Here is a 26163-nt window from a genome sequence, read left to right as displayed (position 1 = left end):
CTTGCAAAACTTACAGCGGGCTTTAATAGTCACGCTTTTCAGCCTGTGATTGATATATGCTCTAGTCTTTTTTCCATCTGGCAGACGTCATCCAAACGTAGTTTAACTCACCGGCTAAACTCACTCGCTTGTGTTAGTTTCCTGGCAAGCACTTCAAAATGTTAGTCTCCACTGAATGTGTTTATGAAAAATCTGTTAGCTTTGCTCGGTGTAGGGTTGTTTTTTAGGGAAGGTGGGTGGTAGAGGTGAAAAGGGGTTGTTGATACTGCCTGGCTTTAGGCATACAACCTAGACTGCTGACTTCAGCCAACAGAGATCATGTCCATAGGCAGCGGAGAGCTGCTGGACTAGGAGCCTACCCGGTGAATGGCTTCGCTGCAGTGAATAGTCATCTGGAGGTGAACACATCTGCCCGTTGTGTAGCTTAACAGAGACCGAGTACCGCTTCATCCTCTTGCGTGGTTAACTTGAAATAATCAGAACATTTTAAGGCTTTGAGGTGCCCAGCTCCAGCTGATGGCACTGTGCGTTTAGCAGTTGCGAAAATCCAGCCTACTAATTTCTAAAAGGAGCATCCAGAACAGTGTGGAACAGAGGAAATAAAGGTGAATATAACTGTAAGCATCTACTTCTACTACTGAAAAATACAGTTGGTGTATTTGCTGTCAAGATAAAAGCGTATTTGCAAAATGCTGAATACTAGAAAGTACAGCTCTACATAGCCTCTTGAATCCTTCTCTGATGCCTTAAAGCGATTTGTGGTCTATTCATTTGGTAAAAGTGAGTAAGATATTATGCATGGGGGCGTGCATGTGAATATTGCAGTACTTGATTGCATTTTACTGTCCTTACCTGGGAAATAGTCAGGGATATTAATTAAGTATGAACTAACTACTGGGGATCTCTTGTACTGCCATTCATGATCAAACTGATTACTGGGATTCATGGGGATCTTTAGCTGTTGGTAATAATGAATACTAATTAGCAGCATAGTATTGCACGGAGTGCCAAGGGAGGATCAGGAGCGTATGTTTGCAGAGCAGCTAACACGTACTTCTTTTCTCACCCCTTCTCTAGATGCTGCTGGATCAGATACTGCGATTACAGTAACGTGGAAATGACTCTGTTCTCCATGCAGCAATTGAAGGCACAACCAAAATCTGGGTAAGTAAGTGTCTTTTTTCTGATAAGTTATTTAATATTGGAAATGAGGGGGAGTTGGGAGAGGGGGGAATGTGCCTGCTAAATGGCAGCTCTCTTGGCTTATTTTCATGGTGATGAGACTTAATGAACTACAGGAAGAGATCGTAATTTTGTTGGCAGTAGTATAAGGGCAAAGCTAAAAATTGTCACATTTGATGATTATCTTTGGAGCAAAACATAAAAAACCATTAGGGATAGACATCTGGAACAGACGCAGGGAGATTACACTGATGTCTCAGAATCTTAAATTTCTCTTGAAGAGTATGTGAAGTAGAGAAAAGCTGCTTTTCAGTCAAGAGACAGTACATGTTTTTCTGACTAAACCACCAAGTACTTTGCATCGGGATCTCTTTGGCATATCCTTTTGAAAGGTATTTGGAAAATGTCATGAAAGCAGTTTGTGCAGAAGGCCAGCTACATTACAAAGTCAAGTAAGGTCAGAGTTGTCAAAGGATAAAGAAATATAGAATGTATAATAATGCAGCAATGGTTCGTGAAGTGATTAATTTGTATTTTATTTTCCCCAAAGTGTCTTTACCTAAGTCTTATAAAATGCTTGCTTTTTAAATACAGTTCAGTCCTGACTTTTCATGGAGTTTAACTTGGGACTAACCAACCCATTCACAGAAGCTAATACATACAAGAGGCGAAATCTTGTCTCCCCTGAAGTCAAGGGCAAAACCCCCATTAACTTCAACGGGGCCAGGATTTCATTTACTATGTTGCCCAGTAGACCAGTGTGGAACAAAACCAGTTGCGTTTAGGGATTTTTAATATGCAGCTGACTCAGTCAAACAAAAGATGTTTTACTTGTCTGACATTCAGGTAAAATCACGAACGTACTGAACTTTCTTTTGCCAGCTGCGGTCCAGATATCTGTTGAGGTTACGTGACGTACATTCTGCTTTTGGGTGTGCTGGCTAAAAAGGGAGAAAAAACAGGCCCCAAAATATTTGGAAATCAGATAACTGCTAGTGAAAATTTGTTGGGAAAATAGCTGCGTTTTTTTCCTACAGGTTTTTTTAAATGCAGGGAAAAACAGGTAGTAAAACAATCTCTCTAGGTTTTTGGCTTCCTTTTTATATATATTTTTTTTCTGCAAAGAGAAAGCAGATGCCCAGGAAAGACAGCAAAATAGCTGAAGGTGGGAATTCAAAGCTGGGAGTAGGACAGGTGGAATATATTTCTCCAGAATCTATTACCATATCCAGTTTTGCTCAGTATAGATTCTTATAACGTTTTCTTTCTGAAGGGTGTTTATCCTTGTTGGTAGCAGGTCTAATTAGCTTAAAGTCCCCTGAAGGCTTCTCCAGCAATAAGCCATACTTGCTGGGTGGCTCAGAGCAGCCAACAAAGCCTTCTTGACTTTGGCATGTGTTTCTACTTTAGAAGCTGAAAACTTAACCGACGGGTCTCCTTCACCCTGTCTGGAACTGAACAACAGAGTGGCTTAGGTACAGAGGCCGGTGGGGTTGACCTTAGCGTACTCTGAACTTGGCTAAAACCAGGAGTATGTCCTGAGCTCAGTTTTAGTGAGGCACAGAGAGCTGTTTGTAGCTGACCTCTTGCATCAGATGCAGGCAGCGAATGAACACAACAGTCTGTCTCAACAGGGGAGGTTTAAGGACCACAGAGGTCAGTCCTTGACAGTTTAGTTTTCCTAGCCCACTAGTAGCCACCACGCCTGGTGCACTCGGGGGCCCAATTCCGCTCCTGTGTGCAGGGCTTCCTGTTTATAAATTCTCTCAACAGGCTCTTCATCCTGCTCAGATCATTGTGGAGGGTAGAACTGGCTCTGAGTGACAACCACTGGCCTTCACTGCTTCAACTGGCATTAATCACTTTCCCTATGTGACACCCAGATGATCAGGGGATGAGATTATCAGCCACTCCTATTAGCTAGAGAAGTCAGAAGAGGGATTTTACAAGGAAAACCATCTGAGTTCACTACAAGAATACATAAGATAAACTAAGATACTGCCTTCCCTTGAATGTGCCCATTGTTCGAGCCTGCTTATAGGAAGATCCTTGGCAGTAAATCAAGGCTTAGACCTACCTGCATAAGAAACCCTTCTCTGCTTAAACTAAATTAATTATTGCTAGACTGTGCTGATACTGAATGCGAATGCACTGGAACCAATTTCAGCCTCTGGGGTAGCTTTCCATGCCTATTTTTAAACCAAGGCTCTTTAAACTGTTTAATATGTATTTCTCCTAATAGCCAGCACCAGTCTAACTACACGGATTTTGCAACAGGAGAGCAACTCTGTAGCTGAGCTCCTTCCTCTTAGCTCCCTCAGACCTTTATCTTATGTGTAATGTGCACGCCTGAACACCTTCCGCCATCGCTAAGTGGCTGCACGTCCTGAAAGGGAATAAATTTTGGTACGTGAGTTTTGTGGTTTACCTTGGAAGAAAACAATCTTTTCACTTGCAGCAAAAAAGCTCTTCAACAATCATGTTACTGGAGTGCTAGAGGCCATTGTTATGAAAAATTACGTGCAGACATGTTTTGTGGAGATTCCTTCCCTAAACCCGTTAACCTTTTGTGTTAGAGGAGTGACAGTACCTGCTCTGGAGTTTTTTGAGAAAGAATAGCCTTTGAACCTCCTGCCTCTTCAGTAGGATAGTCAGGAAACTTGCCTATGATATGCCTGTGTGAGAAACAAAAGACAGAAAAGGAATTAAAAGCCATAATTTTTCATCTGGTTGACAAAGGCGTTAGATGGTGGGGAAGCATACCCTCCCTCACCTTCTATTCAAAACCAGTGTGCTGTATTCCCTCCTGGGATAGTAGCTTCTTGTCCAGTAAATTCATTAAAACATTTACTACCCCATGTCTCTTGTCCTGTGGCCCACCAAACATTGAAAGTTCTCAGGGAATTTCTTAGGACTGCACATTGCTTCACAGCTGAGAGACTTGGCTTAAAGTGTTCATGTTTACAGCTCTGCTCTCCGCTTTCAACATCTAGCTTTTTAAAAAAAACTCATTTATTTATATCAGTTTTTGCTCTACAAATTCCAGATCATATTTTCATGTGAGGATCTCGCCCTTAAAAATTTCCAATGTACTTGCACAATTAGGCAGTGATGGAAGCTGGGGAGGGGGCGATGAGGGGCTTTGTGGTAAGGTTTAATGGATAGCATGGAAAACATCGGGTGCTTCCAGACCTTTCAGAAAGAGATTAAAAGATATAAATAATAATTACAATCTAAAGGCCATTTATGTTGATAAGAATGTTCCACTTCTTACATTTCTGTAGCTTTTTGGGTGACATCAGTGAGACTTTCTGTTTGTTTGGTAATATCAGGAAGATTTTCTGTTCCAAAGAAAATTCTGACACTTCAGAAAAATCCTTGTGCTTCTTTCAAGCAGAATGGTAACGTTTTCCTCTAAATGAAATGAAATTTCCCTTGAGAAGAAAATGGCTCAGAAAGGTCAATGTGATTCATAAAAATGGCTTTCATTTCTTTAAAACAACTGGTACCTTAAGGGATTTTTCTAGTCTACTGTTAAGCAGTAGATTCAATTTTAAACTGAGAACCTTGGAACAGAGCATCGGTTATGTTTCTATAGTAGCATGTGTACGGTTTGGATTCCTAGCTAGTATTAATGTAATACAAATTACAATCACGGACAAGTGTTTTTTATTCTTTTGTAAGCTCTGACTTGCACGTTTAACAATTACTATTTCTATATGCAAACAGATGCAAAACTTTGATCACTGCATTCCTCGAAACCAGTTTGCATGAACAAAGGGATGTCATTGTTAGCATATTTTTTAAAAAAATAATCTAGTAAGAACGGGATTTTGGCCTCAGAAACCTGCATAGTCTAGTTTATTTAATGTTAGATCGTGTTTCATTTTTTACAAACAGCCAGAAAATAGCCCGATCTGACGTTTAATGCAGTCTTGTTTTAAATGGTGCCACAAGTCTGGCTTACAGCAACAAATTTCTCAAAATCTGATGTTAAGGCTGTTGCTACTTTACTAATGCCAGCTGGGAGGAAGGAAAGACAATATGCACTGTGGGTGAAGAATCAGTTTAGAGTCGACCGCCCATTGAATATGGTATCAGTGCCAGCTTTCAGTATTTATTAGCGTTACATGTGGTATTTGTGTTAGCTTTTTGCTTTTAAATCATTTACAGCTCTTGGAGATGGAAATATTTACCCTTTGGATATATATGATGAGTGTATGTCTGAGTGTTGTACAAATTCTATCAAATTCTCAAATTTGGAAGTGGGTTCCAGTTTGTTGATAATTTGTATTTTGTGTGATCCTTCTGCTTGCAGCTGGTGCAGCTGTTTGGGATGACATGGCTCATCTCATCTTTTTGTAGGAGCTACAGCAAGCACTTAGGTTGAAAAATAACTTGGGGTGAAGAGAAGTTAATACTGATCCTTTCACCCAGTGGAAGAAAAGCGTCAGCCATTTACTAACCAGTCAGCTGTCCGGGGACTGGGTCTTCGGTTGAGGGCAATGCAGAATGTAAGTTCCCATGGTCATCAGTGACCTGAGAGCGGACAGCTACCACACATTTCAGTCATGCTAATTCTTCAGGGACATCTGTTTTTCTTTCTGGGTTTCACCCTTTCCTGTGTACTGTTGTTCAGCATATCAATCGCTGTCTGATGGTCAGGGAGCAGTATTCTTAAGGCTCATTTCCCTATCTGACCTCTTGTGGGTTTTCCTCTTTCTCTTCTAGGTTTAAATGACTACAACTTCAATCTTGTAATGCCTGGAAAGCATGCACATTCATGACCCTTACGGACAAATTCCTCTCTTTATGAAACCCTCTGAGTTCAGAGGTTAAACCAGGGATTCATTTGGCCTGTAAATCTGCACAGAAAAATGCAGTCATTGATCTTCCTGGTCAAAAGTCCATTTGAAATGTAATGAATCTCAATTTTCACTCTCCGTTCACTTTTTGGCAGCATTCTACTCAGAACCATCACAATGGGTTGTCTCATGCATTTGTCATAAGATGCTAATTTGGATTCAACTGCACCTGAACTATTTTGTATAAGCTTGTTTTACAGTTGTTGATACTGACAAAACACCAGGATAAAATGAGCAGCCAGCACGCATTCGCTCTGCGAACAGCCAAGGATATTCCTGTGTCTTTGCTCCATCAGATAAGCTACAGGTCATCTATGGCTCAAGAGGGTCCCACCAGGCATATGTCCCACCTTGAACAGTGAACAGCTCTTGAATTAGGAGGATCTTCCAAACATGTAGAATGATTTTGAGCTTGCTTTACAATAATAATTGTTCAAATAATTTTAAACTGCCCTCCCCTTTTGAAACTGCCTAGAAACAATGAAGTAGTCATGCATTAGAGCCAGTTCTAAAGCAATAATACTTGAAAGAAAATTAATCCAGATGATGTAAGAACTTTCTCCAAACTCAAGCCTAGCATGCTGTTTAGTTTTGCTGGAAGTGTAGAGGAGAGCTTTATGGTGGAAATCCTTCTTGGTTCCACCTGTGCGGCTCTAATGGCGCAACCACACTGTAAACCAAGACTTACGGAAAGTGGAGCTGTAGAGGTTCCCATAGTCAGCAACTAGGCTGAAAATTGAACTGGGGAGTAGAAGAGCATTATACCTGCACCTGCATTGTTCGTTGACTCCAAGAGTTGAGTTGCAACTACAGTCACTATAAGGCTTTAGCCCATTAGAGATCACCGAGTGTGAATTTCAGACTGGTGTTTGTTAGATTGCTCTCTTGGTTGAGTGAAAAAAAGAAAAACTACTTGGTCTGCATTTCCTCTAATCTGCCTAGCATTTATTTTCGATATTCGTAGTACTTTGACAGCTTCTTTGCATGTCAGTCACTATAGCTGGCAGGTTACCCACAAAGTTCACACACCCTGATGCTTTCTCTGCGTGTCACTGAAAAGGCAGTGCTATGCAAAAACTAAACCGGTGGTCAGGAAAGTCTGAAAGTCTTGTTGCATGTTGATGGGGAGAGGAGACTGTAAAAAGCTTAAGCTCTTGGTAAGAAGAGTACTGGAGTGTGTAATATATTTGAGAGACATGGTACATGTCAGAAACACCTGGTTTTGAGGCAATGAATGTTACTTATTATTGTCTCAGCATTTGGGGGGGCAGGAGGGGGAAATCCAATTGTGCTTTTCCAGCATCTCATAAAAATGTGCAAATGCCAGAACTGGAAGAAGCAACTCTTATTTTCAACACGATTGCTTCAGTGGGAGTGTTGACAACGTGTTAAGGACTGCAAGCAAAAGCAGAAGCAAATTGTATCGTAACCATCAGATTTCACATGGAGGATGCAGTTCTAATAAAACTGCCTAAATGAACAAATGAAATTTGTAAAAAGTATGGCTGCTTGGTAGGACTGGACTCGGTGGCTGCAGAGAAATCAAATAAGGTGAGATGGAAGGGTAGGGCTGGGAATAAACCTCTACCTTGAGACAAACTTCAGCAGTACCCTAGGGAAGCCCTTATAGACTAAAGACCCCAAAGCCTCCTGGTTCCCAGTCTGCAGGCAAGGAGCTGAGGATGGTTCTTGTGGATGACCTGCTCCGCGTCGTGTATTTGCAGGCCACCGAACAGAAACTTGTGTTTGGGAGCCTTGCTTACACTGCTGCAAATCAAACTGAGGAGTGTCAAACAGAGTTCACAGCAGGCAAAGTATCTTTCTTTGGGTCAGAGCCACTGCTTTAACAGAACTACTTAAATGTTTCTATGCTGCGGAGGACATTGCTGAAGAAGGGATCTTTATAAACTGTGGTATGTGAGAAGAAATCCATTACTTTTCTGGAAAGCAGTGAAATCCTGTCAGTGGAAACATAGCATGGGTTTGGGAAACAGCTTTGCAGAAAAGCCATCTAACTGGAAAGAATGGGGACCCTAAATCTGAATCAAACCCGCTCAACCAGAAGAATGAGGGGATGAACAAAGATGGAGGATTGAAAAGAGATGTTCTTCCACTCTTGGCGAAGAAAAGGATCCAATAAGATTCTTGCACTGTTTCTGGAGTTACATTCTCTTCTCCGGTTCACTGTTACTGCTCTCACCTTTTCCAGACTTATTCCTCTTATAATAACTTAGCTCTGTCAAATGTAATTGAAAAAGAATGATCTTTTACGGTCTGCGTTGCAAACCCTTTTGTCTCCGATCATGTAGCATAGAGTTTTGGCTCTTCTGGGCTCAATTTTTGTTTTAGCGCACAACCTACATAAATGTCTAGGTTTTAACTAGGTTCAAATGGTTCTTTAACATCTCCAAATCATCACCAGACTTGGTATGAGTCGGTGTGATTGGCAGTCTCTGCTCAGCACCAAATGCTGCGGCACCTCAATTCTGAGCTGTCAAATAAACTCTTTGTCTGTGTGATGACCCTACGCTGTGCTCGTCTCATCTGCTGCTTCCTCCCCTCCTCACTTCAGGAGCATCATATTTTTTTTTTTAAGTGTTTTCTCTCTATTCCACGTTGCTCAGGGATGGTTATAGTTAAGGCTAAATATGGCTTTTGATTTATGAGAACACGCCATCGATTTAAACATTTTGTCTGGTAATAGACTCAACAAGTTACTACCTACTCTGTTCTCTGGCATGATTTTTACATGTGTTATTCTTTCTTTTTGGCCATGACTTCTCTAGCTAATTGTATAAAAGGCCTTGTCAGGAAAAATAAAAAATTGTTCTTTGGAGGAAAAAGAGTGTTTAGCTCTTTCCAGGGTAAGAAAGGATGTGGGCTGTGTGCAGAAAAGGCATGAATGATGGCTGTACGCTCTAGGCGGAGGGACGGCAGAGTGTTCTGCACAGAAAAGGAACAAAAACAAAGGCGGGGGGGAAACACTTAAAAGAAATAAACCCCTCGTCGTTTTCTAGTTCTTGCCTGTTTCTGTAATCCCACCTGATATGAGTTCTCTCAAACTACTTAACAGCAGGTTTATTTTAGGTGTCGTTAGGCATTTTCTTTCCTTTTGTGCATGCTTTCTTTAGCTCTTTGAAAATCAGTTCCAGGAAAAATAACCTATGTAAATATAGAATTACTTATAAAGCAAGATTAATTTCCACAGATTTCTTGTCATCTTTAATGGGTTTGGACAAGGGCATATTACAACTTAGGTTTTATCTAAGGTCCTGATCCTCCAAGCGTTTGCTTGTATGTGTGGCTGTTATGCATGGAAGTAATTCACTGGAGTGATTTGCAGGGAGAAGTGTTTGGAGGACTGGAAACTTTATTGTTCTGGACGAATATTAGGCTTTAAAAATTTAAGATCAAGTGTTGTGAGACCAACAATGTGCAAGAAGAAACATTCCCATGGAGGAATGAGTGTGAAAGGTTTGTGGGGAAAGGTGATCTCCTTTATTACAGTAACTACCATAATTAGAAACAATAGATGGTCTTTTGGGTACTCAGTGCCTGCCTTAGATCTGAAATGGTAGAAGTGAGCTTCAAAGCCAAGTAATAGTTGGGAACGGTTGTTGGAGGGGACAGACCTAAAAGTGGAATCTGGTAATTCTCTCTGATAGTTTTATTACACGTAGTATTATTGGCCAGGAAAGGTAGACCTTTGGCTGACCCAGTACAGTTGTTCTAAAGCTTCTTGAGTTCTAACAGTGAAATAGGCTGTTCTGCTTTGTCATAAAGTTATTTTACCTTTTCAAGGATCCTCCTGGTCTTTTAAGGATAGCAATAGGTAAGTAGTGTACTGGAAAAAAGGGAATCTCTGTTCCCCTTCAGACAGACTAGGGCATGAGCTTTCTCTGCCAGGACTCCTGCTTATTCTGCCTCCTGCTGTAAACTACAGGGGAAAAGGATTTTTTTGACCTACTGTTTACTTCAAAATTCTGACAAAAAATTATTCCTGGTTTAAAATGGCAATAGGTTTTCTCCTCAAAATGAATCAGAGGCATGGGAAGGTAGCGCTGCAAATTACTGCTAAGTTTTTTTTGAATAGAAATAAAAGGCAATATGGGCATGAATAACACCAAGGAGAAACAATAAGGTTTATTTTACAGTTCCAATAATAGCTTAAAAAAATATGGAGAAATCAGAACAAAAATTTGGCAATATCAACACTCAGAAAATGTTCTGGTGCTGCTGATTTTGCATGTCCCTCTCCACCCCTAAGAAAAGATTGCAAAACATTTTCTCAGAGCTCAAGCCTGAATTAAATCAGCCCTGGGAGAAGTCGCATCCTGACCTAAGTAACTGAACTCTTTTGGAAGAGTTAGTTGCATCCAGCCCATACTGAAAGTTTAGACAAACCTAGAGGAGTATTAAATTGACCCACTGTGACACACAAATGGAAATAAGATTGAAGGGACTGGAAAGCAGATTCCTATAAGGTTATTTAGGTTTCTTTGACCTGACTCCTGCCATGCAGAACAATCTTGGGCAGAGCTGCTGGTAAGCCTGGTGTGAGGCTCTCTGCAGTAACAGTGAAAGCATCTCCTGGTTGGACCCGAGGACATCTGGATGTCCCACCCCTGTCCTTGGAGGGAATGGTTTCTGAGCTAGGAGCAGGGCATGTCATGGTGTCACACAGCAGTCTCTAGTTTGCAGTATTTCTGCCGTTGGCCTTGCCTGGCCTACTGGTTAACTGCCTTGTTAGCGAGGAATTCATCAAATTGACTGTACCTACTTGTGTTGGTGTAAAATCTTGCTTATCAGAAACAGGCCTGAGAGAACCAGAAATCCTGGTTTTGCTTCTCTGAAAGTTACAGAACAGATACTGATAGCCAACACTGCACCCAGGTTTTGTTTCCTAGGTCTACGCTTCTTTTAGTCCTTGTCCTTCTCTTCTGGTGTTGTTCATCATCCCATGTTGACCGGAGCTGTGAAGCAGGCTATTTCCCTTGAGGGGCTGTCTGAAAAGGTGAAGGGCTGCTCCCCCTTTTTTGCAGTCAGACTATCCCTAGGCTTATTTCCAGGGACAGCTTCCTGTTGACTGTCTACAGCCTTTCGAGGAATGCGATCCCGTCAACCCGGCTGTAAGGGGAGTGGGTTGAGCAATCCTTCCTGCAGAGGAAGAACTCCCCTCAGGGCCCAGCACCATGTCTGGGGGACTTGGCTGACGGAGTAATGAGTACTCTGGAGCGCGCAACGCTCGTAAACTCTCATCTGTTTTGATTTTTCTTCTATCTTTCCATTCTCCTTAGAGCAAGGTCAACAATACAGAAGCCGGCTCAAAGAAACGCCAGGTCAAATTCCCCTTGCATTTACTGAATTCCTTACCTTTGGTCAGCTTATCCCGCCTTCACAGAATACCGAATCCTGACTCAAATTGGCAATATTTCCTGTACTTAGTATTAAACTTGAGAGACTGAAACAATTATGGCCAGTTTTAAGCAAGATTACTTTAACTCAGACTAGAAGCTTTGCGAGAATGGCTTTCCTGCAGAGTCAGCCAGAGGGAATCAACAGTACTTTATTAACACAATATGAATTCTGTAAAGAGGAAAATAAAGCATGAGATTTTTGTAGCAAGGCCAGCCAAAAGAAATAACTTGCCCTCCAACATCACAAGTTTCTCTGGGATTTGGAGTGAAATGGAGTATAGAGAGCATTTAGTCTTACTGGAGTCGTTTGGGACATTCGAGCAATCACTTTTTGCTTCTTAGAAGTCAAGGTGTTAGCAAAACAAAATGCATCCCTATGGAAGGGAAAGAAGGCTGTAAACTGGGCATGGCTGCTTTAAATGGTTTTGCCATGGCCCATCACTTCAACCGGAAGATAAATGCTTTGGGGAGGGTTGAGAAATGGTGCCCTGGACAGGTCGCCCACCTGGAAAAGTGCCACTCGCACCTGAGCTCTGTGTCAGCTCTCTCAGGACTTTGCCCTCCTCCTTGTTCTGAAATGGTTTTGCATATGCCGTATTTCTTCTGCCACCACCTGACTGTGAAAGGTACTTGAAGTATTTCAAGGGTATTAGCGGTATTAACTGATTAAAAACTCGCTGAAATGACTCTGCTCTCCCTGAACCTATTGCTCATACGCTGGATGGATAGTTGTGTGCATGCATAATAAATTCAGTGCACTTGGGGCATGTCAAACTTCCTCTACGTGCGATGCAGCATACGCACCCTTTATATCTGTCTGGGAAGCTGGGGACTAAGAGCCTGAAACTGAACGGTGAAGCTTTGTGCTTCGATCTACCCTTATTTAAATATGGGAATAAATACAGCGTGGCATTTAAGAGCAACACGTAGCCTTTTGCGACGGTGGTTAAAACAACCTAGCCTACCTGATGCAAGTGCAGTAAAATGATGCAATTCTGGTTTGCAACTGCCCATGTTCTCTCACAGTGTAATGAAGATGGGTAAACCTGAGGTGATACTGAAGGCGGCGTCAGACATGTTTCAGTAGCTAGATCTCTGCCTGCCTTATGCCTGTGATATCAATGCAGAAAGAAATACAGTCCAGTCTGGCATAACTTTAACTTGCCTTGTGTTTTGCCTCCCTGGATTAAAATGATCTGTATGTGCATGCTGTCCTCTCTAACCGCTATATCACGGCTGTCCCATTCATGGATCACTGTGCCTCTGACCTGCTGCCTACCCATGATTTGACTTTAAGCGTTTGTAAAGGACAATGTGCAATCAGCATCTGTCAGGCATCACATTACTGCTTGGGAGAGTGGCTTGCTACTTCATTTAAGACCGATATCGTAGTGCTGTGCTAATGACACTACTTGTAGCTAAGACTGTGCTTCCTTGAAAAGCACTTGTGATGCGGAAGAAAAACTTCTTCAGTGGGGAATGAGAAGCTGAAAATGGCACATAGTACGTTCCTAAGTTTTAAAGAAGGCAACCAAATATGCTGCTCTCTATTTCACTGCTGCTAACATTTGTGTCCACTTCAAGAGATCCAGTTCTCTGTGGTTTGCATGAGTGTTTAAATGAACTATTTAATGATAAATCTGAGGCAATTTCATGCATATGAAAGCAGTCACAGTGCTTGATTTTTCAATGTTCATCCCAATTGGCTTGTGCAGCCTTATTTGAATAAATCACAATCAGGTGTACACAGAGTGGAAAACCAGGAAAAAACTGAGACTGATATTGAAGAATGTTGCAGAGAATCCCTATATGAAGTTAAAGATGTTTACAGACTCCTGGTCAATGCCGATAAACAAATAGCTCAGTAGCAAGAAAAATAATTTACCATCTCTGCTTTGGCAACTTAAAAAAGCATGAGAAAAAGACAAGGAGAAACATTCCAGATGAGCTCAACATAGAAGCCAGTGTCAGGCTGGTATTAAGAGCATCCGTTTATCAATGGTGTTAACTGAAAAACCCAGTTATCTCTGCAGTCCAAGAAACACATTGTAATGCCTTGAGATGCCAAGTTCATTAACTCTCACCTTTTAGTTTTTTTGAAAGAAAAATTGGAGTGCCGTATTTCTGTACCTGTTTGGTGCATCTCTGGTGTATGATCTATAGTCTCCTTAAATTGGCTGAAAACGTGGACGGTCTTAGAGACCGATAAAGAATCAAATGCCTGGCATTGCCTCTCTAAATGGCTGAATTCTTCTGCACGTGCTACTCGCAGTGGGATGTGCTCAAATTTAATCAATTATAAGCACAAAATGGAGCTTTTTTTATTATTGTTTGTTTACATGACTGTTTAATAATGTGCTTTTTAAGCATCTCTTTGGTAGATGGGGCTAGTGCTGCAGAGAGTTGCTGGCATCGTGGCAGAAGGGGAGGATACCTGGTTGAAGACCCAGGGACACAGGCATGGGGATGTCCTCTGGGAATTTGGAGCTGGACCTGCAGCCCACCCTCGGTAGAAGCGAAGTGCCCAAAAGTCGGTAATTTTCTTCTCCCAAAGTAGCGTAACAGGTAAGGTGGCGTGGGAAGTGCAATTTGAAGGTTGAGACTTGGAGGGCGGGTTTACTCACTTTCTAAATCTTGGGGCTCTCTTGGATTTTTTTTCACTACTGGAGATCAAAATGTATTGCTTCACAGGCCTGTATAGAGGATCAGTTGTCTGGAATGGCCTTATTATAGGCTAGCAGAGCTCTCCCGGGCAAAGAATGTAAAGATTAGGTTTGGACAGGAATGAAATACAGGCACATACGTGGGAGAGGCTACAATCAGCTGCTCCCACCTTCGCTCCTGCTAGTTCCCAGGCCTCCCGCAATTGCAAACTGGCAATACATAAAGAATAAAACCACGCATTATACATGATTTCCCAGAAGAGGATGAAGGTGAAACGATATTTTGGGCATAGCGTTACCCCCTCTGCAGCAGCTATCAGAACTGAGCCAATGATGGGAAGCACATGTATGCAATATGAAAGATGGCAGAGCTCCGGCTCTGGAATTTGCTCCCTCGGAGCAATTGTATTTTGACTTGGAATACTTTAAGGACTCCTGCAGCTACACAGACTGCAGCCTTTAACTTATAGCCATGCTTTAAACCAATATCTTCAAAATTGGTTGCTGGATTAGATGCTTTCCAGAAAAATCTGCAGGAAAGAGCCAGTCTCCCCGTGGGATGGGGAATACAAAATAAGAGAGTAAACTTCCTTTCTAAGCCACCAAAGGATTACCGCGTCAGTAAGATGCTCTAAAAAGAGACGGGGGAGTATTTGAACAGATTTTCGTTAAGGTTAATGCAGGTTCCTGGTATTACGTAACTATCTCGGTAAATACTGAACCAGCTCTTTTGATATGCTCTTTGCCCAAGTTATTTGGTACAGTATCTTGCTGAATGGTACTACGCTGATATAGTTAGTTTGTACAAGTAGAACCAAAGGAGAACTAGCAACCCCCCTTATATGTGCTGTTAAATGTCTCTTATTATTCAACCTAGGATGGTAAGTCCTAATACTGCTCTTGCATAAGTCCTAAGGATGCCTGACACAGCAGACAAAACATAGCTAGTTTGTGATGCTCATAGCTGGGCGTGTTTCAAGTAAATTACTATAAATAGTTATATTTTCTGTTGTACCTGCACAGGACTGAAATGTAGCATGACTTAAAAGCTCTGCACTCTGACCTGGATAATAAAAACAACCTGCTTGATGGAGTCTGACTAATCTCCCCTGTGCTGAAATTCTCAGTAAAACTGAAACATATTGACTCTGGAAAGGAGTGGATGAGATTCAGGTTTCAGGCAGGTTCTGCCCACAGAAATACTACCTTCAACCCTTTCCAGCGTTAAGTCAAGATTCAGTCCAAGTATAGGATTTGGATGGACCAACTTAAATGCTAATTTTGCATTGAAAAGAGTTGACCTAGGTGCTTGCCAAACCATGAAGCACTCTGCCCACCTAGCAAAGGGGTAGTTTGGTGCTCTCAAGAAATAATAAGCTCAGTAGAAAAAACACGCCTTGCCTCGTGTGCCCTTGACAAGCTTGCCAACCCTGGGATGGCAGTCAGCGTACCGCTGTCACCTGGAGCCTGTACCAGCTAGTCCACTCTGGAGATGTAGAGGCTGATGGGATAACCTGTTTCTGCTGCCTGTGTCGTTCTCCCCCCGCAACTGCCCATCACTTCTGCTTAACCCTATCAGAATTTGACTTATGCTCCAAATTGAAAAGCGTAAGTTCATCCTATTTAAACGCTTCTGGGTGTTTTATTAACCACCTAAGAACCTACTTTCACTGAAGCTGTGCTCTCAACCTTAGTGGTACCTTATGGCAGCTGAGTTTGAGACTAATTGCGTATTTGACTCAAAAAGAGATGAGCTGTTTTGCCCAAGGTACGGGCAAGGAGAAATGAGACTGGAGGGGAAGTGCTCTCAGCAGCATGGTAGATGTTACACCGATTTCCAGCGTAAGCCTGGATTTTCTATACGAGATGATGCAAGTCTCCTGGGTGTGAAGTTCACTTGAAATTCAGCACTTAAGTAACTTGTCAACGGTTTGTTAAATGAACACGTTGGCATACTGAAGCCACAGTGCCCTGAATCAGCCTTATTCCATCTGACTCTGCTGCCATGGCCCCCAGCATGTCAACTCTGAAAAACCCACCGCCAGTGAGAACAGTGAAACAACTGTATTTCAGAATTAAATACATCCCTCTTCTTGTGAGAAAGAGTAACAGGCTGTCATTCCCAGCCGTAACTTGCCTACCTTCATCCTCTCAGTAGTCAAATCTGATTTCCTGCAATCAAGTATTTTTTTATATATCCACCTGAGCTTGCTTGCTGGCATACGCATTTGGGGACTGCTCTTCCGTCTTTGCCTTGGACATGCTTAATATTTTCTATCAATTTTTGGTTCTAACTGTCCCTATTTTTCAAATTGCTAACTTATAGGGGTGTTTTTTCTCCAGTTATATGCCTCTTTCATCCCTCCTTTTCTGATTCTGTCTCTCCAGCTCCTTGTGACTGTTTCTGCTACCCCTTTGCTTGTGTCAGTCCATGTCATGTTTCTTTTTTCCCCACTTGCCTCCTTTCTTCTTTGCACTCTACAGAGCCATGGCTGAAAAATGTCTTTTCTACCTCCTCTGCTTGCTTCTCCAAAGAGATCGTTCTGTGGAGCAAGGGCTGTAGCTCAGGAGCCACTGCTCTGTGCTTCGTGTTCATTTTTATTCTCCTTACTTCTAAGCTTTTCCTTAGTCTTTCTCTTCCCAGAATATCCCTCAAACACCTCTCCTCTGCCAGCCACTGGCTCTTCAGTGCCTCTCTGTCCTTCTACCAGGCACCAGTGGGACTCCTGTTTCTTTTTTCTCTGCCTGTTTCTTGTTCCTCTATCCCAGCAGATCTTCATTCAGTTTGCTTGTTGGAAATGGGCAAGTGGGAAAATTGGTTCTTCTGCTGGCTCTGTATTAACTTGCTGGAGAAGATAGCTCTCCCTGTCACAGTGGAGTGAAAAAAATAGCTGCGCTGGGTCTCCTCCCCTTGGGATGCATTCCCTTCTTCCTTTCTCATTGATTAGGACTAAGCTATGCTGGTCAAACCAAGAATAGATCAGATGGTAGAGCAGGCCCCTCTGGGCCAAGCGTAGTAGGTGTCTAGCTGGATTACTGGAACGGAAACCAGCTCTGAGGTGAAAGTCGGGCCCTAGTTATCAGTGTTAAACACCCCATTTGTCTGTTTCTGCCTTCAGAAATCCTGTCTGCTGCTTTAGGACTCTGCTTGAGAAAGGAGTAAAGGAAGTGCAGTGTGGGAGAACTGCAACCTAACACGTCCACTGAACAGGGCACACTACTGCAGCATCTTTCAGAAAAAGCCCGACTTCAAAACACGCGGAGCTGTATTATAATAAGCTGCTGGCAAGTGTGAGTCCCTGAATGTAACTGATGTTTGTCTGTGTGAGTATCTATGACAACAAATAAATCTAAAGTTTGGAAAGTGTCCTTGAGACTATCAGTGGGGGGTTTGTTGCATTATGTTGGTAACACTTAGCATTTTCAGACTTTAAATTCCGAAGTATGACTGTAGATGGGTATGAGTACTTGAGGAAAATGAACTAATTATTTACAAGATTTTTTTTTCCTTGTTTGTGAATGGGACCAACTCAGAGTAATGCTATTTACTTTAGCTGATTCCAGACTTCTAGACATAGAAAGGAGTGAATATTTTTAGGAGCTTTAATGCTAAGCAGGAGGCTTAGACTCAAGGTCAATGGGCCATGGGTCACTTTAAGCCATTTCAGGAAGGTAGAAAAGGGGATCTAACCTAAATTTTTCAGCGTTGCTTCTGTAGTGCTACAAATCAGAAAGCAGAAGGCAAACGAAGCCAGGAATTCATGCTACAGAATAGTGCTCAGGATGGGTTTGTCTGTAAGAACAGGGCTAGAAATGACTAGCAGGATAGGACAGAGCAACTTGCCTTTGTACTAAGACTGCTTTTGGTCCTTTAATTTATCCTTGCTGAACAGCAGCTGTGCCACTGAATATGTGCACTGAGACTTTATTATGGTTGGACTCGATGATCTTACAGGTCTTTTCCAACCTAAATGACTCTGATTGCATCCATTTTACTCCTATGTTATACTGTGCTCTTAGGAATGAGAGCGAGAATAAAGAGGCGTCCTGTTTGTATGTGCAGAACTACACCTGTGGTGTGGAGACAGCCATGCTGCCTAACTGGCTGGAACTGGGCCTCTGATGGGGAGGCTATGGATCCCTGTAAAATATTTGGAAAAGTTATGCACCAAAATGGGGACTCGGAAAGCCCAGTCATTGGCAGCACTGCAGGGGGGAAGGTGGTGCAAGATCTGCCTTCTCTCATCTATCGCTGCCTTATCTGGGGCTTCGTGGGGGATGTCTCTCATGTGTGCTCAAGTACCTGCTTGCTGTTGTTCCTTTTGCGTTCTAACCTCTGATGACTAACCTTATCCTGGCTCTTGTCTTGCACGAACAGCGGTACGCACTCTGCAGTGCACTGGGCAGGGATTGACAGCACCAAAAAAGCTGTGCTAGTTTTCCAGCTCCGGTTTTAGCACTTCCCCAGTGTCACTGCTCGACACTACCCATTACAAAGCTCTGCTTTTCAGTTGACCATGGATTTGTCAAGCTATTAACCACTTGGGCTGAAAGTTTAAATACTGAACGTTCAACTTATGATATATATGTCTGAAAATACTGGCCCATATGATTCAGGTCTTTCCAAGATGGAGACTAGTTAAAGACATAATTTTGCCTATCCTACATAAATGAGAATGTCTTTTGCTCGTTGTCCTTTTGCTCCCCAGATATAGAACAAGGAGTTGAAACTTGCCATTGGTCTACGGTCACCAGAGTGGTTAGAGCTTTATGGTTGAAAACTGCGGAGACAGAAACTGGGACTGTGAAATGGGGTGGGGAAAAGGTTAAGTCTTTCTGGGCAAAGTGATTTAGAAGCAAGCAGGTTGAGGAGAAAAGTGGAGGAGGAGAGAGGGGTCTGAAGAAGAACCATGCTCGTTATGGCTTTGCTAATGTGTGACTGTTCAGATCTGAATGAGCTTTTAATGTCGCTAATGCATAATTTATATGCAAGCATGGCAAGAGGTGTGCAATGCAAATCATGCTTGATGAAGAGATGAGTAGGTGCTTGCAGATGCTTGAAGTTCTGAGCATTCCTGCAAGATGCTAAGGAAAAGCCCTGTCACGGGCAGAAAGCCTATGATTGGGCTTTTCAGCAGAAAAGCCCAAAGTGCCATGGCACTGAAATAGTTTTCTCTGATCTCGCACTGGTGGCGAACTGCTTCGGGAGCAAGAGTATGTGCTTCTGCCTGTCTGTAACACCCTTGAAAAAGCCCTGATATTGATAAACTTGCTCAGAAACAACAGTGTCTTATTCTATAAAACCCCTTGGAAGTTGATGGGAGTCTGCTTAGAATGAGGACTTAGCTCTTGTTCAATAATATCAGGACCTGACCCTCTTTTCAGTAACAAAGTCAGGAAGCAAACTATCAAGGAAAGGAGAGATCATTCTGGGAAGTTCACTAATGACTTAGACATTCAGGTATCTCAAATCACAATCTGGAAGGGAATAGTAGAGTTTGGAAAGCTAGTGAAGATGTGCTTATGTGCAGCATTAGTACACTTAGTGATTAAATCATAGTTCATGAGGATGACTTGTTATGTTGAAAACCCCTTGGGAAGCTTGATTTGCACTTGCGATATTTTAAGAATTTTCTTTTTGTTCCTGAATTATTTCAAACTGTTGATAGTTCAATGAGCAAAATTAAGGATCAGCAGCAGAGTCCTTTGCATATGTTTTTAATCACCGCATAGAGGCGGCAATCGTAAATTGAAGTGTAAAGTCAAGGAGCCTTACAAAACTGGAAAGGCAACATATTTCAGAGTTTGTGGTGATTTAGAAAGCAGAACTAGTGATGTTATCAATGCCTCTCTGGAGGCGTGACACCAGGGTTCAACTGATCTGCTGTTTCAGATACCCGCCACCAAGATTTATCTGTGTTTCGCCAAGTATGAGAAATATATGAATCCAGGGGCTTCCGGCTGATCCCCCCCAAAAGCCATCAAGCCGCCTCCATTAATGTCAGCGCACTCGTAAATTTTTAGCATGCACTGAAGTAGGCAACTTCTGCCACTGCACAGAAGCTTCCAGAGGTGTCCCCTGCCTCCTGTAAATCCACAGACACCCTGTAAAGTAGATTAACTGCAGATGGACTTAATAACAGTTGTCCCTCCTTTGGAATTAGAGGGGTTCACACTTTTAAAAAGAGGACAATGTGGTGTTCCCATAAACAAGAAATGAAGGACTGAAGGTTTGTGGTTTTTTTTTTTTAATGGCTGTTAAAGCTAGATAGTTTATTCCAATCGATAAGAAAACAGGTTGCAGAACTGTGGGCTCCACTCTCTCCCACTATACACAAACAATCCTTGTGTTTATGACAACTTATTTTCCCTCTGTTCAAAGAAACCTGGTGGGCTATTTGCTCTAATACTCCTCTGGTAAGCTAGTGATGCATTTGCATTCCATTCCCTTGCTCCCTCCAGCCCTAAAGATGTCTGCCAAAATTAGTCAATAGATAACTACTCAGTGAAAGCTTTAAGAATGTGTTAGGAAAGGCTTGAACATTACCCATTAATGTTTACAGCTCCTAATTATGTCAATTAATCAGTCTTAGAGGTTGCCTCACCCGGGAGCCCGAAGGCAGGATTTTAGTTCCCACAGATGTACTTGAACTCAGCAGCATGGCTGCTTGCAGCGAGGAGCTCAGCATGGTCTAGCTGCCAGAATATTTACGCAGGGCCCTGGACAGGTTTTGCTGCCAGAGCTATGTGCTGTCACGGCTGCGGTGTTCCTGTTGGGTTTTGAAGCTAGCTTTGACTGTCCACACGAGGTACAGTCAAACATCTGGGAGCAGGCTGAGCCACGTTCAGAAAGATTGATGTTAAATGTAAGCTGTTCCTGCAGAATGGCCTTTTGGCATGGGAGAAAGGCATTCAGAGAGCACTTTGTAACAGCACTGGTTGTTATGATACAGAGATCACTGCCTTCACAAAATCTGAAGTTGTTAGCTCTGTCAAAAAAACAGAGGCGAAACTACAGATAGGAAAAAACGGACATGGTCTCTTCTATTAATGTTTCTGTAGTTTTGCAGGAAGACAAAGTATTCGGGCAGAGGAGGACACCCAAGCCTGTGCCATCCTCTTTCAGAGCTTTATTTCCACAATTCGGATCTTGTCTTCACTCTCCCAAGGAAAACAAGAAGACTCTGAGAAGAGACACAACCCAGACTGGCTGCAGAGTGATTCAGAAGGAGCTTCTATAAAGAATTTGCTTTGTGTAGGCTTTCAGTGCACAAAGTACAAGAGGGAAGGAGAAGATATATTCAACTCTGGTGAACAGGTAAGGACAGGAGAAACCTGTGGTGCAGATACAGACCTCTTTCTAATTTAGTTCAGCTCATCCTCACCTGGCGGAATTAGCAGACAATCACTTATTTATCCCCACTTGCAGAATATCCTGATCTTTACGTTGAGCTCACAGTTGCTTCTGGCTGGTAATTTTTGCTCCCGAGTGGAATGTCGCATACAAGTGGCTTGTGAGTGTGTGACAATCCTTTAACAATGACAGGGAAAACAAGTAATGACAATATGGATTAGGTGAAAGAGAGCGGTTCATCACCCATCTCTAAATGGCTCCTCTGGGCAGTAACTCCTGCTTGTGCTGAATGTAAAGCACCAGATACCAGAGAGGCATTTTTTGGTAGGTTCCTACAGGGGAAATGCCCTTGCTGGGCCGTCAGGGAAGAAGGGAATGCATTTTGCAGAATAACGGGGCATTGTATGGAAAGAGGACTGCGATTAAGGGGCTGGTGATGTCTCTGGTTGGTTGTGTTCCAAGGATTTCCAGACTGGAGCTCGCTCTTTAAGAGAACTGAGATTCATTGCACTAAAACTGGTTATTAAGCAATTTTCCTATCAGATGTTTCGTGAACTGTTGCCATATTGTGTAGAGACCGCACTTCATACTCCTTGGTTACTTGGAAAGAACTTCTGGCAGGCTGAGGGCACAAACGACAAGCCAGACAGAACTGACAAACAACACAGGTCCGGATGGACTTAGAGCAACGATTCCTCTGAATCAGAGCTGAGGCGGTACAGGGAGGGGGTGCCGCTGCTTGGCACTGCCGAGGTGTCATCTGTCTCTGTCCTGTTGGCAAGACTTCAGTTCCTGATGGATTGCCTGGCAGCTTTCACGCACGTTAACATTAACTTCATAAAAAGCAGTGTGTATGGAGTGTGAAATGCGATACGGGCAGTGCCTGACACAAATGAATACTTTCCCTATTCGGTGGAGTTTCAGTGCAAAACCCCTCTCTCTCTCTCCATTCATCTTCCTCCTGCCTCCTCCTTCCCCACCCCCTGCTACCTAGGGAGACCCGTGAACAGGCGTATTGGCAGTAAACTCAGCTCAACAAAACACTCTTGTGAAAAAGGGAAATATAACATGATCACTTCCTATTTCTTTCTCCTTTCCTCTGCATCAAAGCCTGGGCTGGCTGTCAGGAATGTTCAAAATGAATAAATAAAGCGCAGGAACCCCTGCTTCAGGAGGAGTCTCATTCGCTCACCATGAAGCTCGGCCAATTCTTTTTCTGACAGTACTCAAGTCAGCAGGCAGAGCAAGAAGATCATTCAAAGCTAATCAGTAAAGTGTAAACCTATTAGGAAAGCACATTTACCCCTCGCCTCCTCCTTCCTCCAGAAAACCAATCCCCAAATCTGTGGGAATAACACATAACGTACATAAAAGTTTCTATTACTTAGATCCCCTGTTATTAGGTCAGCAATGCCACTGATGAAATGCTCCCCAGAGCACTGAGCAGCGGCATATAAATCCTCCAAGAAATTCACAGCATAATTTGTTACAGCTAGAGGGCACAAGATACATTACAGCAAAGCCTGTGTATTAGACTCTCCCCTGTGATTCTCGAGGCAATCTCTGCTAATAAAAACCTCATCTTGATTTCTTATCCTTCGTATTGATTTCTGTCAGAGAAGACTTTTCTTAGACAAAGATGCTACTACGTTTCTCCGTATAATAAAGGGATCCTTCTCCCCTTTTCTCCCCACCCCTTTTTAAAATTTATTTTAGGGATGACTCCAAGGAAGATTCGTAATTTGGGAACTGTTGGTATGTACAGTGGGTAAAGAGCGGAGAAGACGGCTATGACTGTTTTTGCACATGCAGTGCAAAACCCTAAATGTGAAATTAGAGAAAAACGTTTCTGGTCTGGAATAGTACAGAAAATTGAAACTAAAACCCTAGCTATGCAATTGCTGTATTTTAATATGAAACTCTCTTGTTAATGTAATGGATGGAATATGTGGGAGTCACATGATTAAAATCCAGGCTCAGAGGTATATAATCATGGCAACTGTTAATTGTAGGAACATTTGTACTCCTGCTCTAGGAATCATATAGCTATCTTGGAGAAAAAAAAAAGGGAGGCCTATAGGTATGCTGCATGATCCTTTTTTAAAAAAGCTTTCAAAAAAAAAAAAAATTATCTGTCTTTTCTAGTATGGTGCGTAGGTGCCAAATAGAAATCTAGAAAGCTTTACGTGAATAATTTGCAAGCCAAATAAGAACAGCTCCACAGCAGTCAATACAGATAAACAGAACGGCGGATGGTAAGGCTGAAAATGCACAGTGTTATATCAAAAATATTTTGTCTTCTCTGCAGTGGGATTGCTATAAGCGACTGGAACGTTTTCATTTAATTTGTTCCTTTGGGTTTTGCTTTATTTTGTTATTTTAGAACCGATCTTCATATGAAGTTGTCTTGGGTCTTGAAATGACTCAAGCTATGCCTGTTCCCTTGTGCAAAGAAAGTGGTAAATATTTATTAGCAGTTCTTACAAGTGGAGAAATTTAATAGGTGCTCATTGCTTTTGTAATCTAATAGCAGCTGTGCTGAAAGACAATACCTGCTAATTGTATTTCCTATCACATCCTTTTCCAATTGAAGGATAAAATATGGAAGTTTGGGTTTATTTTTTCAGTATATACGGCAAAATTTATTCAAAAGAACCTTTGTTCCCCTTTAGCTATCTGTTTATTTAATAGACTATGGAAAATGGTAAACCCTGTCAAAAAGCCTAGTTAAAGAATAATTTATAAACTACATTTAGCTGTTGATCTTGTAGACTGGCTTAGTGGAGAGCCAAAATATATCCTGGCAGGTAATAATTAATGTAAACCTTGACACTTCAGATCTGGCCACTGTTCAGCAGGCCAGGAAGGAGCAGGACACAGCTCCTGCTAGCTCTGCAGTGTCTCTGGCATGCACCGCACGGAAAGCTTGACTCCGCATGACACATGCTCCCCATGTGTAGAAATTTGCTGGGTTTTTTTTAACCTATTTTGGATGCAAGGGAATATGTCTGCAGGGAAAATTATTTTGATCACTTAAATAGAGGCCTCCTGTGAAGAGCAGGATGGCAGGCAGCTCACTCTGACCCCTCTCAGTCCTGTAAATCACTGCATCACTCAGCCAGATTCAAATGAACTAAAATATTGGGTGATGTCCAGCCTTTAAAGCTGATGGCAGCTCTCCCACTGGCTTCACTGGGGGTAGGATTTTATCTACCACACTGCTAAATCACCAGAATAGCTTTTTATCAATGAGATCTCTCTAGTCTTGGCTGAAATGTGCCTTACTGATTTTTAGAGATGATGCTGGACAGTTAATTTAAAAGAAGAAAGTAACAGGGAGTATGATCAAACTCACTGCTCTGCCCATACCAAGCCTGTCACTGCCCCTCTGCCATCAGAGGTGACCCAGCACTCAGGCACACCACATAACTGCATATGCAGCATTTTTTTAAACTGTGCTCTATCAAAATGGTCTGATTGAGCTTGAAACTGCTTTTTGGTTAATTTCTTGAATATCAGGTTGTTTTAGACAGGTGGGTAGAGAAGCAGCTCTGCGGTTATTCTATAAGGTTGGAGGAGAGCTGTTTTCTCAGTCTCTCAGCTGCAGCGCAATATGTCTGACTAAAGGCGTATCTATAAGCAGTGGTGTCATTGATTAACTGTGGGGGGGTATATCTTAGTCTCATTTGATATAACCACTTGCTTGGGAAAAGCATACCCATAAAGCTATACAAGATCAGTTAATGTGGTGCTTATATTCTAACATCTGCTTTAATCTTTATTAGTTTTTCAAGACAAGATGAGATTCAAGCCTACTGAACCTGACTAGACCAGATAAAGGTTAGCTAAAGAACTCCTTATAACTTGTTTAATCACATATTTATATGCTGGGATACTGACTATGTCTGCCTATAGCCTTGGAGTCTCACCTAAAGTTGGGCCCCTGGGCACATCTGGGATATAAATGTAGCAATGAGGTCCCATTTCACTTGTAAGTGCTACTGAATAAAAAAGCTCAGCATTTACGCTCCACCTTACATCTTCAGGGTATTTCATAGATGTATGAGACTGAGGTCGCTTATACATTAGGTAGCGAGGGTTTTAATGAATTGCTCATTCAGCCATTCCTCTCCACCTCACTCGATGGAACCATGGCTTCGGCTTCCTCCAAATGATCCTTTGGATTGGTTAGGCTCTTGGTTGGCTCTGCTGTTAAGTGTCTCCGTGGAGTGGATTTTACTTCTAATAATGTCTCATAACTGTCTTTAAAGAGGTTTATGGCTCAGCCTTATTCTCTGAGAGATTGACTGTTCTCTGCAAATCTCCTATAGAAACATTGTTATTGGTTCACACAGTATTTCAGTTAGTTCTCCTCAAGCTCTAGAGTCGAGTTAATTGGACACGATTGACCTATGTTAGAGAATTACTATTAGATGAGTAATATTAAGCAAAGGAAATAAGATCTTTCTGTACCTCAGAACATGCTGGGAGTTGTGTGGAGCGGCAGGAAGCGGCAGCTCAAGAAGTGTGCAGACCGGGCCCTAGGAACGGGCTTGATTTAGGGAATGGGGAAGTGCTTTGTAATAACTGAGGTTTGCAAAACCAGCGGTTATTTCTCCAAGGAGAGCTAGATGGGGTAAAAATATACTAGAGTGTCTATATAAGAGGCAAAAGTACAAGAA

The 26163-nt window shown here is 42.3% G+C and overlaps 1 protein-coding gene across 1 annotated transcript in view; it reads right to left on the bottom strand.

Annotated features, from left to right (window-relative positions):
• IQCA1 (IQ motif containing with AAA domain 1) overlaps positions 1–26163 on the bottom strand; it is a 108728-nt gene that overhangs the window by 52953 nt on the left and 29612 nt on the right. Inside the window, exon 7 of the mRNA XM_059820797.1 lies at positions 3773–3857. Coding sequence (XP_059676780.1) covers positions 3773–3857 — 85 coding nt within the window. The remainder of the gene's footprint in view (positions 1–3772; positions 3858–26163) is intronic.

Source organism: Gavia stellata, chromosome 8 (assembly GCF_030936135.1).
Source record: "Gavia stellata isolate bGavSte3 chromosome 8, bGavSte3.hap2, whole genome shotgun sequence".
NCBI classification, from domain to species: domain Eukaryota; kingdom Metazoa; phylum Chordata; class Aves; order Gaviiformes; family Gaviidae; genus Gavia; species Gavia stellata.
Note: the sequence above shows the minus strand (reverse complement) of the source record. Positions and strands in the feature narration are given on the sequence as shown.